At 39.5% G+C, this 15,594-nt stretch overlaps 1 protein-coding gene across 1 annotated transcript in view; it reads right to left on the minus strand.

Annotated features, from left to right (window-relative positions):
- The window catches only part of LOC114050347 (protein TOPAZ1-like), a 75,554-nt gene that overhangs the window by 31,094 nt on the left and 28,866 nt on the right, over positions 1-15,594 (minus strand). The window contains exons 7-10 of the mRNA XM_027871944.1: positions 11,334-11,473; positions 9,601-9,686; positions 8,760-8,888; positions 3,605-3,668 (exon numbers count right to left, since the gene is read on the minus strand). Of these exons, the coding sequence (XP_027727745.1) occupies positions 3,605-3,668; positions 8,760-8,888; positions 9,601-9,686; positions 11,334-11,473 (419 nt within the window). The remainder of the gene's footprint in view (positions 1-3,604; positions 3,669-8,759; positions 8,889-9,600; positions 9,687-11,333; positions 11,474-15,594) is intronic.

Raw genomic sequence — 15,594 nt, forward strand, 5'->3', positions numbered from 1 at the left:
GCATATGGCTGGATCCTCTTTGGAGAATCATGGGAGAACACAGGTACGCATCCTACCGAAGGGGGAGGGGGCTGTTGTGGAAGGGATAGCTACATCAATGAGATCATATACAGTCATGAAAGCGTTGAAGCATAAAAAAAGGAAGGCAAATGCTCAAAGAAATAGATTCAAAGATTAAGAAAATCTTCTTTGATAATTAGTGGAAAGAGATGTTTTCAATCATTTTATTTCTTTAATGACTTACGTAAAGGAAACAATTCCTAGTTAATGATTGATCACCCTCCTCCGTCAAGGTAGGTCTTTATCCAGTGTTTTTTTTTTGGTTTGTTTTGTTTTTGTAAATATCAGGCTTTATGAAATATAACAATAGATTAGAAAAATAAACTGAATTCATCTATGTAATTAGTCATCAGAATATTTGAACCCCACTGCCTTCCTACTTACTTTAAAATTTAATTGACAGAATATATGATAGCAGAGTTTCAAAAAGAGACAGTGCTTTATAAAACAGAATGCAATTTCCTTTAGGTGGTTCACTTTTTTATTCCTTGTAGTTTTAATGTGGCTTATTTTTACACAACATTAACACCAGATCTCCACATTCTCCTCTGGTTGTTCTGAAAATACAGGCTTCTTGCTGTCTCAAGTGTCTCTCATTTACTGCTTCACTCTCTCCTTTGTACCTTGAATAGTATATACCAAATGACTCAATTAATTTGTTTTCAACTAATCAGGGATTAGTATCAACAAGACTTTTTATTGTGAAACAGTGGCTAACAGATCAGTGGGGAAACTAAAAATATAAATCCATTTCATGTGACCAATTTTGTATTTCGATAGGTAGACAACTATTGAAGTATCTTATTTAAAAATAAATTTTTATTGATATCTATTGTTTTTACATTGCCAAAATTTCTCCCAGGATCCTCCCTCCCATATAACAAATAATTTCCTTAAAAGTTTAAAAAAAAAAAAGAGGAAGAGAAAAAAAGAGCCACAAAACTGATCAATACATGAAAAATGCAATGGTCTACACTTATCATGGAGCTTGTACCTCTGCAGAGATGTGGGATGGAGGGCGTCTTCTCCTAACTCTTCTCTGAGGCCATGCTTGTTCTTCATAATTCTGCAATGTTCAACTTTCGATCGTTCTGTGGTTGTTCTTTCCATTTACATCACTGCAGTCACCATGTTCCCTGTTTTCTTGGCTCTGCCGATTTCCCTCTGCCTCATTTCACGTAGACCTCTCCATGCTTCTCATTAGATCTGTCATTTCTTGCAGCACAGTAACCTTCTTCCACACATAATGGCCCTTAATTTGTTTAATCATTCCTCAACTAATGGGCATCCACTTTCGTTTCTGGTTCTCTGCTACCACAAAAAGTGCTGCCATCAACATTTTGGTAGCTATATGGATTTTCTTACCAGTTTACCTCCTTGGGGAATATGTCTAGTAGTGGAACCTCTGGGTCAAACGCTGTGACATTTGAGTTAATTTATTTGTATGACTCTAAACTACTTTCCACAACTGCTACACAGATTCACAGTTCCAACAACAGCAATGCACTGAGCATGCCTATCTCCCCATAACACCTTCAACGACTATTCCTATCTTTTGTCACCTTTGCCAGTTTGCTGGATGTGACATGAAAGGATCCTCAGGGTTGTTCAGATGTGCGCTTCTCCTTAGTTATTTAGACCACGCTTTCCTATGGTTATCAGCAGTCTGCAGTTCTTGAGAACTCGTTCAGAGCCTTTGGTCACACAGTGTCTTTCTTCTATCCAGTTATTCTGAGTGGTCAAATTAAGTAAGTTTCATTTCTCTTTAATGGGAGAATTTCCTTATAATATTAGCACATATAAAAAGGATTACAGAAAAGATAACATGCTATCGACTTCTTGAAGACATTACTAAATTTACGAGGTATTTAAGAACGTGTGAGAGATGGCTACTTGCTGCTCCATTCAAAACAACTGATCCTGGAAGGGCCGGCCAAAGGCAAGCTTCTGGAGTCCAATTTCCTCCTATGCTTGTGCCAATACGGCAGTGCCTACATGTGACAGATCCGCATAAAACATCCAAGTCCTTTACTGCAGAAAAACACAAATATATCCGCCGAAAGTGCCTTCTTTTTGATACATGGTGGGTTTTCGTACATAATTAGTTATTCAACTTTGTGGTGATGTACCTGTGGCCAGTGATGACAGGAGGCAATAATAAAGAATGACTTGATTTGTATTATTTGGTGGTGTTCAGACAGCTTGAGAATAGGTTATTTTCTACTGTTAAGACTTCAACACGTATGAGATTGGTCAGCAATTCTATGTAGCATATAGGAGAAAACACGATTTCCTAATATTAGGACAATGAACCATAAATTCCAGGGAGTATTAAAGTGCTCGGATACAATTAAATTGCTGCTCTTGTTTCTAGCTGCCAAAAAGCCAGGCATTTAAGATTTCTGCATATTGGTATTGTCCGGCTGTGGGTCTCTGGGCCTCACACAATAGGACCTCAAGGTAGCTGCAGAAGAGGATTAAAACCTGCTCCAATGTGGATTCTCAGGACAGTCGACTTTAACAACCCAGGGTTGAAGCTGATGCTGGGAGCCCACCAGAGTCTTGGGCAAGTCGGTGTCAGACTGCAGGCACTGTGCCTAGCGTGTCAGGGCAGTTTCAGTCATCCCTATGGTCATTCCTCTGGTACATGTTATGGACCAGTCATTCCTCACGGCTACTATGCTCTCAAGTCTCCCCAAATGCCATTGGGGCTTCTCCAGCCTCCAGCTTCTCTGGGCTGTGCCCAGCATTTTGGTGGAGGGATAGGGATTGAGGGGACAGTTATCTCTTGGAGGACGCTGAAACATTACTCCCTTGTATTCTTACTGTTCAAAGATCACAATATTTGACCAAATGGCAAATTTCAGAAAAGAATACTATCAAAAAGTAACAGACACTTTTTCTCCAATTTTTTTACCCAGTTATTTTTGACTGCTATTTAAGAAATAAAAACCCAAGTGAAAAGTGGAAGGGTAACTTTTGAATTAGGAGTCCTAACATGAGTTCACTGTGTGCTCTTGGTATATTTTACATGGCTTTGAGAAGGCTATCTTGTCTCACTTGTGTTCCATCTTCATAAAATAAGAAGACCATATGCCATATTCTCCAGGGCAAAAGAGATAAAGAGTAAATTTGCATAAGCTATTGGGAGACATGAGGCAATTTGTGCATGTTTATATAAAAGAATCAACATGTAATTCTAGTAGCATAGAACATAAATATTTTTATATGTAAGCAAATCGCATTATTTAGCAAAATCTCTTTCTATAATTTGAATGGGTATGGAAAATGTTTAAATAACAAAAAAAAAGTGCTTAATAATGACTTACGGTATAACGTGGTAGGGCCAGATACATTTTAAAACAAAATATCACATTTAATTTAATATTTTCTTGGATCAGTAGAACCTTTTCTAGTAAGTCATGTCATTTTTATACTTGGGACATAATATTTATTGTCTAATATATATATATATATATGCAACTGAACTTTACATTTGAAATATACACATTACTGAATTACATTTCAGCAGTTTGTCTCATACCTGCACGTTGAAGCAAACACACCTCACCGATATTTATATATTTCTTAAGTATTTCCATGCAAACCTGCAGAAGCCATGAAAAATTGTTATGACTCATTCTTGAATAGACTATAAGAATAAAATTTACATAAATAATATTTTTATCTTCTTGGCTACTCCACATTTTGCCCAAGTTTAAATTATCTGGGATGAAAAAAATGGTTTTAATTCATACTCTCACAGGGAAGAAAAAAAAGCCAATTTTAAAGACCTATCAGTAGGAGTCATTAAAAAGTATATAGTTACGAATCTTAAAAAAATCAAAACTCTACTATTACTTCAGAGTATCAGACAATAATTAGGCACGTACCTAAAACATTTAAATATTTAAATTCATAGAAAGTGAAAAGTGAGTTTATGTTGAAAGTTTTTAGGTAACAAAGCCAAAAGAGTTAAGGTTAGGGTTAAACTGAATTCCTTCTCTACCTCTAGAGAGCTTTCCAAAGAGAGTTAATGCTGTAAAATGGTGCTTTTGACTTTTCCAAAAAGAGACTGACTTATCCAAAGGGAGACTGTCTTGATCTCAAACTTAGTAACTAGGTTTCACAAGCAATCTTATATTGAAAAGAAAAATATAATTCTCTTCAACTTTTAGTTCCTGAACCAACAAGACTTTTCTCATTTCAATTTACAACAAGCACTATTATAGACTGTACTACGTGGCAACATTTTTGGATATTCATTATAAATTTAACCGAATATCCTGAGCACAGTAGAGGCAGATTACATCACTGGTGGTCACAGGCTATGGTGCTTCATAGCAAGTCCCTATGTTTTTCCATACGAGACAGGTGTTAGTCTGGGTGACAGATCCCCAATTTGTAAAAACTGTTATGAGACTAAGGCCAAATCACAGAATGGGAGTCGGAAGGCATCTCAAAAGGCCTTCCTGTGCCACACATAGTGGAACAAGAATCTTTCATATGACACACCCACTGGCATCACCCATTCAATATGTCAAGAGCACTCATCTTCTCCCCCCACCACTCACCCTTCTTTCTATTTCTATAGAAATTCTTCCAGTCATCCAGTTTCACTACCTTGCATCTATCCTTGATTTCCCATGCTCCCTCACCCCCATTTCCAACCAGCTGCCAAGTTTTGGTCTATCCACCCCTACTTAACCTCTCTCACATTGATCTTTTCTCCTCTGCTCATTTCCTCTGGGGGGGGCAGGTGTCTGCATAGTCAGCTCCACCTCCCCACTACATGCCTAGAGAGCACTCCCACTTTTTCTCGCCTTTCATTTTCTTCCAAGTTCAGTTAAGATTTCACCCCCAAATAAAGCCTTATCTCCTCAGCACCTCATTCTTCCTCCTTGAAATGACCTTGTATTGACTTTATGTCTCCTAAGAGAGAAACATAAGCTCCTTGAGGAAAGGAACCATTTCACTTTTGTCTTTGTACTTTGAGGGCCTAGCACAGTGCTTAGCACAAAGGAGTGCTCAATAAATGTCCGATGACTGGTGTACAAGTGATCATAGAACTTAACTTTTCTTTGAACTTTTTTTTTCCTGAGTGAGGCAATCGGGGCTAAGTGACTTGCCCAGGGCCACATAGCTAGTGTCAAGCATCTGAGGTCAGATTTGAACTCAGGTCCTCCTGACTCCAGAGCCAGTGCTCTATCCATTGCACCATCTAGCTGCCCCTGAACATCTTCAAAGAAGAATAACCCACTACCTCCTGAGAAGGCAGCCTACTTTTGCCTAGCTCTAATTGTGAGGATGTCTCCTCCTATCTCAAGCCTTTATTTGCTTCTTTGCAACTTCCACTCACTGCTGCCAGTTGTAGGGCCCAGCAGAATCAACCCAACAAAAGCATTTGTTAGGTGCCTCCTGTGTGCCAGGCACTGTGGTAGACCTGGGAAGAAAGAGACCAAAAAAAAAACAAAACAAAAAACAAAAAAAAACCCAGGCAATTCTTGCTCCCAAAGATCTTCTATTATAAGGGAGGGACAACTTGTCTACACGACAAATACAAACAAATGCAATCAGTGAGTGCCAACTCTGTGCCAGGCACTGGAAGTACAAATACTGTGAGACAATCCCTACAATTAAGCTAAACCAACCAACACAGCAACTCATGCAGATAGAGTGGGTGAAGCTTTCTTGGCCTGTTCTGTAGTTCACCAGATCCCCAAACTAAAGAGAAAAGGAAGTGTGTTTTCATCACCTGGGGTCTGATTTATCGCTGCATTTAACCCAAACTCACTGCCTTTTACTTATAGCATTTTAGTCACTGCATATCATTCTCTGAGTTTTGCTTTCTTTTTTGTGAACTTTCCCATCTGAATTACTCAGATTAGTAAATGCTTACAGTGTAATATAATATACCATCAAGTTCATACACCACGACTTGTTCAGCCAGGCTCCAGCTGAACCCCTTTATTTCTAGCTTTTTGCTACCACATAGGCATTTATTAATACTGCATTATAAGGGACCATGCTGTCTTGGACCTCTTGGGGGTATATCAACCTAATGACTTTTTAAAAAAATCATTCCAAGTTGTTTTCTGGATTAGCCAGACCAATTCAGTTCTACCAGTCATCTCTTCCCACAGCCCTTCCAACACTATTTCTTGTCTCTTATCTTTGCTAAGCTGACGGATCTGACTGTGAAAACTCAAGAGCTGCTTTAATAAGCATTTCTTAATAGTCACTGGGAGCATTTTTTTCCCTATGGTTAACAGTTTACATTTCTTTGCCTGAAAACTGTTCACATTCCTAGGAGATCTTTTCTTCTACAAAGTAAGCCAAGTCCTATGACATTTATTTTTCTACAGTAAAACCACTCTTAACAGAAAGAAGAAAATATCTTAATAATCGCTAGCATTTACATAGTGCTTTAAGCACCTATGTAGTACAAAATGCTTTACACATATTATTTCACTTGATCCTCACAGCAGCCCTGTGAAGCAGGTACAATTACCATTCCCATTTTACAGATGAGGAAACTAAAACTGAGGAAAGTTAAGTAACTTCCCCAGGGTCACATGGCTAATAAGTATCTGAGGCAAGATTTGAATTCGGGTCTTTACGACTTGAAGTCTAGCATTTTATTCACTTCTTAGCTACCAGCATTCTGATTTAAATAAGGTGAAGGAAAACCATTTGAATGGTGTGAGGTTTGGTATCTGTTGAAGCGGTTACTGGAACTGAAATAAGCAGACTAGACTATCATAGGCTCAGAATCCAAAGTTCTTTCACTGTGAAGTTTAAGCACTGGTTTGTGAGCAGAAGGGAAAAAAATGAGTAGCAATTTCAAAGAAAAGTCTGAAGAATCTAAAAGTCTTCTTGCTCCCTTGAGTGAATGTAACCTTCCCACATCATGGGGCATAAACAATACTACACAAAGATCGACCCCAAATTTTTTCCATATAAAACGATTTTCACAAAAACAAACCCAGGGTGAAGATAACATCTGCTGAGACAAAGCTCCCCCAAAACAAACAAGAAAAACCAAACCCAAGTAAGCTGTCATTTACAGTTCACTACCCTACTAGGTAAAAATTTCAAATAGAACACAAATTTTAATAGAACTGTGTGAGATAAAAAGGTGGTGGGGGAGCCTGGATTTTCTGTTCTGTAAGCTATTCATGTGTGCGAGGGGGCCGAGACCCACTGGGCTCCGATTGCTGGTGTTTCACTGGAAGCAGCGGAGCACTCTTTGACTCTGCAACTTGGCCCTGGCTCAGAAGACTCCCTGCACATCCCTGAGAGTGGGGAAGAATGAGGCTGTAAACGCCCAGTCTAACAACTGGGGCTGTCGCCACCAAGACGGCACACCTCTAGGAAGCGCCGTGAACTTGTTTGGCCACCCAACCCTTTCTCTTCAGTACTTGGGAACCTTCACGTGTTTTCTCTGATCTGATTAACCCCTGGAGGCTTCCTTTGCTGTGATGCAAGTATCACCCCGTTTGTAAAGATCAGAAGAAAGTGCTTTGGTTTTGCCAGACAAAAACCAGCCTGCATTTCTCTCTGCATTCCGAGACGCCGTTGGGCAGTTGCTCCAAACACGACTGACTGACTGTGGATCATCACTTCCCTTTCGGCTAGAAGGGACCTGCATCAGAACAAGCATTTCCCTCACTGTGTGTCACGTTCTGACCCACAGATGCTCATCACTGGGTCACAGTTGTCTAGTGATGGTCATCCGAATCCTGCCCTGAAAAAGCAGTGATCGGTTCTGATGCTAAAGGTGCCGGGAATGTTGCCACTGGAGAAGCGCCCTCAGAGGCTCTTCTGAGCTGGCTCTCCAGCAGTATACAACCCTACCACAAACCACACACGAAGACAGAAAAAGACAAGAAACCAGCTCGCGACTTCTCTGAGACAGCGGCAAGGGGCCTGCACAGCGACACTGGGCAGGATGAGGGAGGGGAGCCCAGGCCAGCGCAGCTCAATCCCTACCAACTTCTCCAAACCTTCCTACTCGCTCAGGACACCCTGACATTCCTACCAAGTTGGGGCCACTGCACAGAATTAAAATCCAAGTGTCTGCTGGATCTGGGCTGATTCTGGTGTGTGGCCTCAGACTGGCTTCTCAGCCCTGTGCTTGTTACCAACACTGGATTTATTTTCCTTCACTGGTAGTCTAGGAAGTTAAGGAGCTTCTCATTTGTTATTTCACTTGCAGGTCAAAATCTTTCCGTAAATGATTTTTAAACTTAAAAGGATGACATACATAGCTGGAAGGACCAATTACAGCTACAAAAATCTGTTCAGCTTGGGGACTGATCAGGATACACTTTGGGAAATAGATTAGATCAGATAATCCATCCATCCATTTTTTTCCTAATAGGAAAAGCTCATGAATTGGCTCCTCAATAAAACAGAAAATGAAAAACTTTAGAGAATTTACCTGAGGACTGAAGTAACTACTATCTGTGGCCATTTGTTTATTTGTGCAACTTCCATTTTACCATCTGTTGTAGCCTATACAAATGACTAACTTTCAAGAGAAAAAAAAAGTTCTTAGTGGTGTAGAAAATATTTAAAACACATCATTTTAGGACCATACATTTTTAATGAAATATGTAAAAATCAAACTTCAATTTCTCTTAGATGTTTACTACAAATAATTTCTCCTTAACGTTTCAAATCCTTAGAGACTGTACCTTTTCATCTGCTTGTTCAGGAACGTGGGTAAATTTACACAGTGATCGCTCACAGCCACGTAATGTATTAAAATGAAATTTGCAATATCCATGGGGTAACATCATCAACCCTAGGGGCTTCTGGAACACCTAAGGATTTTTTTTAAAGGAAGGGAGAAAAAAAGCAGGATAAATGCTTTCAGCTAGTAAAAAATAGGAACTATTTACATAGAGGATGGGAGGGAAGGATAGAGAAATTAAGATTAGGAGGGAATATTACATGTATAAAAATGAACACGATTAGCCACGGCTAATTTAATAAGAAAAGTCAACTTCTATTTTATATTTGTAAAAGAAAAATTTAGCTTTTCTACACCTTCCGCAATGAAATTTCTGACAAGTTTGCTACATAGTATTTAACATGTATTTAGATGTTTGCAACAAAACTGGAAGGGAATGAATGATATAGGATCATCAGAAGATTAACAAAAATGAAGGAAATTTATCTTCAGTATTTCTAAGAGGTAACCTCTCATAACTGACTCGCATTTTTCTCCCACCTGAGAATACTCTGTCTCTCCCTCTCCCCACCAATCTACTCACCAGAGCTGTGCCTCCTTCAGACATCACTGCTTATTGATAGGACCCTTCCCCCCCTTCTCTGTATTGTCCTTCTGCACCTCGTCTCTAGACCTCCTTGGGCTTTCTCCTCAGGAAGGACCTCTACACTACCAGTCTTGACTCTCCCAGTAAATTCCTGCTTGGGCCTCTGTTCTACACGAGAGCAAGCAAGGAAATACCATTAACAGGGACAGACAAAAGTCCTATAGGGGAAGTTCATACAAAAAGCTAAGACACTCACCCCTGCAGTTTTTTCCCTTTTAAATATCTCACAATTTTCAGGATTCTGCAACATCAGGAGAGGATATTTCCCGGAAAATCTAAAATCTGGAAAAAAAAAAAGAGATAGAAATCAGTTACTATCATTTTTCTTTCATATGTACAAGACTTCCCTTAAATGTACTGAAGACTTTCTTAGAACTTTACAGAATATCAATTTCTATATAGGAGCCAGGGATACTGAAATTTATTCTACCACAGAAGGACAAATTTTCGTGTGTGTGTGTGTGTGTGTGTGTGTGTGTGTGTAGAAGAGGAAAGGCAGGTGATGGTAAGACTTTTATGAAATATATATGTGCATATATACACACACAATAACCAATCATTACATGCAGCAGAAAATTGTGGTGGCAATATAAAGGAATTAAGCAGAAAAAATGATATCAAAACCGTCATTATTGGAAAGGTCTTTGCCTAACACAACAATTATCTCTTTTCTCCCCCAAAGGTAGCAGGTGAGATGGCAGGCTTGCTTTAGGAAGCGGTATCTGTGGAATCCAGAGGAAAGACACTCAGAACAAGAGGGCTGAAAAATAGGGTTGAATGAGCAGAGCAAAGTAGTGTCTACCAGAGGTTCCCAAACTTATTTGGCCTACTGCTTCCAAAACAAAACAAAACAAAACAAAACAAAACTCAGCACTCTCCTGGAAATCTACTTTCTTCAGCTCTTTTTTAAAAAATCTGCGTCATTTCAAAAAATATAATTTTTTTTAAAAAAAATGACATCTTAAATTTAATAATTTATTGTAAATTTGTTTTTCTGTATTGAAATTTTGATGACATAACATATAATCATGCAACTGTACAGTATCATATTGTAAATAAGTCATTACACACACGTTTTCCTGCCGACGCATGCTGGACTTCCCAACAATGCACAGCACGTTTGCCTGCCAACCTGTTAAGACCTGTTGGAGGATTTGATCACCGATATTATAAAAGTTATAACTTGCATTTTGTGTATTCATTTGGAAAATGATATAATCACTATGACTAACTCCATTATACAACAGATGAAATATGTATAAATGCTTTTTCAAAATTTTCTTTTTCCCTTCTTCCCTTATGTTTATTAAACACTCCCTAATCACACCCAAGGCTACTACTCCCCATTCCCCTCCCACTGTTCCAATGCCCGCCGGCAGGTGGCACTGCCCACTTTGGAAACCTATGGCAGGTGCTTCCCGAGTCAAGTCTGTGTGGCTTCATGATTTGATTTGAAACATTATGAATTTTAGGAAGCCAGAGGGAAATAACAACCACGTGAAGCAGCTGAGGTAAATGATCTCATTTAATCCTTCGAACAAACTCGTAAGGCAGCTCCTGTAGCTCCATTAGTTCTAAAACACAGATGATGAAGCGGAGGCTCAGAAAGCTTCAGTGACTTTGCCCGGGGTCGCATGGTTAACGGGGGTCAGGGACAGGGTCGGAAACTGAGGCTTCTGACTCCAATCCAGCACCCTTCCTATTAAATCTATGAAGACAAGTCTTGTAAATTCAACCCACTGGCCCTACTGCAATGTTACCCTGCTATACATAATCAAGATTTCACTGTGTCAATAGTATCAAGTCACTGTATGGAAGCTTTCTGATTTTAAAATGAGTCTTCATGAAGTGATTTTCTAAGCTGTGGGTGCAGACTTTATGCATCATGACACAAAAACAACAGGATTTTTTTTGTTTGGAAAATAATACCATTCATCCAGGGTTTCAGGATCATGCCATCCGGATGAGCCTTTAGATTCAAAGAAGGTACTGGCAGACACGGAATTGCTGGACACAGAGATGTTAACTGACGCTCACCCGAGAGGATCTCTGCAAATTTAGAATCCTTGCTACAGTAAAAGAAAACAAATTGTGACCAAAACTTGTTAAATTAATGAAGTATCAGGATACTTGTAGTATTTTACATTTTGCCAGATGTCTTTAGAACTTAAAAATAACATTTTTTATGCTTAATTATCTTTCCTAAAGTCCTATTCTCATGCCTCTACACGGTCCAAAGGTACCCTGGGTTCTTAAAGAATCTATCACGGGAGAGCACAAGCTCTGGCTGGCCCTAGTGCGCGGCAGAGGCTTGGCATATGGGCAGGGTCACAAAATGGGTTGTTACAAAGACTAGCTCAGCTAAATTCAGAGAGGCTAACTGCCAGGTGCACTAAAGTATGCTTCTGAAGACCACTTAATGAGTTAGGGAGTATCTGTACAAGATAAAAAAATCACAGAGCCTTAAAATATTGAAGTAATTATCTAATAACAAGCAAACCGTTCACTCTTACCAAATGAACGCTGTGTTAGAAAATTTATGCTAAGGTTAACTAAGATTAATGACTTTTTAAGAGGAATGAGTAACTCTTGGAGGGAATTAAAAAGTGAGTTGAATTTATTATATGTGAGAAGCCTCACTGAGATTCTAACAGTCACCAATGACTGACTTAACCAGGGGTGGGGAACCTGCAGCCTCGAGGCCATATGTGGCCTTCTAGGTCCTGAGATGCAGCCTTTTGACTGAGTCAGTTTTACAGAACAAATCCTTTTATTAAGGGGATTTGTTCTGAGAAGTTTGGATTCAGTTAAAGGGCTGCAACTTGAGGACCTAGCCGGTCACATGTGGCCTCGAGGCTGCAGGTTCCCCACCCCTGGCCTTAACCAAGCAATGAGCCTCACTTAGCTTGAATTCTTCAGGGATTCTGCATATACCATTCCCAAACAGGCATATGAAAACCACCTGAACATACTAATCTCCTATTCTTGTAAAATTTTAAACAACTGTATAGCATGACATTGGTAGGGAGTACAGTTGCAATTACAGTGAGATCCTAATTATCTGGAAGTCACTTGTGAACCAAAAAGCAAAGTTTTCCCAGCTCATAGTAAATTAAAGCAAAAAATCTGATATGTCATCTTAGATTTAAGCCATTGTTCTAGTCTGTCAAGGTCCTGATTCTGTCATCCTTTCAACTCCTGTCTGGACCCTTTCGCCTACCTTCTCCTGTGCAGGCAGACACAACGACAACCAGAAATGACAGCTGACTAAAACAACATCAACAAAACCAATGTATACAGTTTCACTAAAATAGATTATTTCTAAATTTCCTAAAGAACTCCAGCCCCATGATTTTCCTATATGGGGAAACAAGGGAGGGGGTTATCAGACCTGCCTGGTACTTGGTGGGTTCCAGTCCCAGCACTGCCATTGACTGCTGGAACAGTCCTCTTTTCCACTGTGCCGTAAAAAACTTTTAAAAACTCAGGGTGGTCGGGGGCTGCTCTCTTGCTAACAAGCTAGACACATGTGGAGTTGAACGATTTCAGACCCAGGGAAGAACAGCATGCCCCATTAAACGGCAGCCTCATGACCCCAGAAGATGCCCAAAGGATAAAACAATGAGTTCCACCTGGTGAGATCAAATTTCCTACTGGTAAATATGAAGTGCTTGACTTGGGTGTAAAAACACCAGCTTCAACTCCCCAAGGAGAAAGTTATGTGGAAGACAGGGCTGGAGGAGAAGAGTGGAACTGAACATGAAGATGTAATCGAAGGCTATCTGCAGGGCTTTGAAACCGTGAAGGCCACAGACTGGATCTAGGGGAATTAAGAAAGACGAAGGAGACCAATTGAGAAGGATCCCAGGAAGAACAGGAGGAAAAGTAAAGCAAGGGGGAAACGGCAAGTAAAACTACCTGGTGAGACAAGGTAAGAGGTCAGTGAAAGCAGAGAAGAGAAAGAGGGAGACCAGGCTCTTCACAAGTGCTGAAGAGGTGGTCAAGGTATTGATGAAGCGTCAAAGAGGTGAGCCACAGGCACTGGACAGAAAGCCGGAGGATGTCCTGTCTAGGAAGCAGAGAGCAAGAAGAATCCTGCAGCGTCTTGTGGTGATTGTGTGGACAGTTCTATTTGCCATAGCCCAAGGACCGCTATCTCGATTGAAAGGGATTGTCAGTCTTTCCCCTAGAAGAGAAGGTGAAGGGGTTTGAGAAACTGCACACTCCAGGGTAGGAGGGAGAATAAAGCATTCCAAAAGAACCGTGCAGAAGATGGATCTGAGGAGGCCGAGGAGAATCCTGACCTGCTTCAGAAGGTTGGAAAATGGAAGACTTATACAAAGAAGGAAGGAGAAGGACCATTGAACACTTAGAGCTCAAAAATAAGTTTCTTTTAAAAAAGATGAAAAGTGAAACATAGGTACAGATTATACAGGAGCAAATGAACAGTGTTCAATAAATCCAAAGGCCCCAACTACTGGAGTAAGAAATCATTTCTCAGCAAAAACTGCTGGGAAAACTGGAAGGCAAGTTTAGACCAACATTTCATACTACATACCAAGATAATATAACAAGTCACATCATAAGTAACTTGGAAGGAAAGAAATACCTTTTGCAAATATAGCTAGGGGAAAAATTCATGACCAAACGAGGGAAAAGGGGGCTGCAGATGATAAAATGGATGATTTTGATTTCATAAAATTTACAAGTTTTTGTAGAAATAAAACTAATGCAGTTAAAAGAAGGAAAATCATTAACTGGAAAAAAAATCTTTGCAGGAAATTTCTTTAATAAAGGTTTTGTTTTCCAAATATTTAAGGAACTGATTTAAATGTAAGAAAAAAAGAGTCATTTCCCAGCAGGATATGAACAGATCCCAAAGGAAGCTAAGTTATGATCAACCACACACAAAAAATGTTTCACTAATAAAAGAAATGCAAATTAAAACACCTCCAAGATTCCACTTCACATCCATTAGACTGACAAAGATGACAAAAAGGAAAAATGACAATACTGGAGGGACTGTGGGAAAACAGAACACCAATGCATCGTTGGTGGAGCTGTGAACTGGTCCAGTCAGTATGGAAAGCAAATTGGAATTAGTTCCCCCAAAAGACACTAAAGTGTGTATACTCTTTGACCTAGTTATATCACTACTAGGCCTATAACCCCAAACAGATAAAAGCAAGAAAAAGATCCATTCTATCTAAAAACATTTAGAGCAGCTCTCTTTGTTACAGCAGACAACTAAGAGGGTATTCATTCACTGGGGAATGAACAAATTATGGCATATGTAGTGGAATCTTACTGAGCCAAAATGATGAAAGGTTTCAGAGAAACACGAGAAGACATATTAACTTATATTAACTGATGCAGAGTGAAGCAAGCAACATCTAGAGAACAATTTATACAAGTACAACAACACTAAAGAAAAACAACTTTGAAAGACTTAAAAACTGATCATGCAAAGATTCCTTCCACAGGATCACTAATGACACGTTCTACCTGTTTCTTGATGGGGAAGTGAGGAACTCAAGACTCAGGAACATACATTTTTGAGCATGGCCAATGTGGAAATTTGTTTTGCTTAACTACGTATATTTGTTACAGGGGTTTTGATTTTCGTTTTTTCTTCCTTCTCCCCCAACTCTGGGGAAGGAGAGAAACCTATAGTAATAGGTATATAAAAAGGAAAATAAAAGAAATGATATTAAACACGGAAAAAAAGTCTAGAATAGAACAGAAGGAAGGCCAGAAGCAAACATAGATGAGGACAGTTTTGAAAGTTATATGATGAATTTCTTACATACTTAAAAGGAAAAATGAACTTCATATGATAGACAGGAACAGTTTCGTGCATAATCCTCTTTTTTGTGCTACTTTGTATTTGGAAATGCTTGTTTTTATTTGGGATTTGTTAAGAATTTTTTTCCTTAATGAGAAGGAAGGTGGATGATTGTTTTCCCCCCAAAGAATGATAAGAGAGAGCCATATGTACCATCAGGATAGGAGATTACCTGATCAGAATCAAGGGAAGAAGAGTACTTGATGACCTCCTGCTGAGAGTACCAAAGCCACGACTCAGAAGCTACACACTGCTCCCCTTCTTGGACACCAGCCACACTGGCCTTTCTGCTGCTCCCTCTACAAGGTATTCTATCTCCTGGCTCCATTCCTTTGGACAGGCCGT

The sequence above is a fragment of the Vombatus ursinus genome, unplaced genomic scaffold, assembly GCF_900497805.2.
Source record: "Vombatus ursinus unplaced genomic scaffold, bare-nosed wombat genome assembly UNPS02014799.1, whole genome shotgun sequence".
In the NCBI taxonomy this organism is placed as follows: domain Eukaryota; kingdom Metazoa; phylum Chordata; class Mammalia; order Diprotodontia; family Vombatidae; genus Vombatus; species Vombatus ursinus.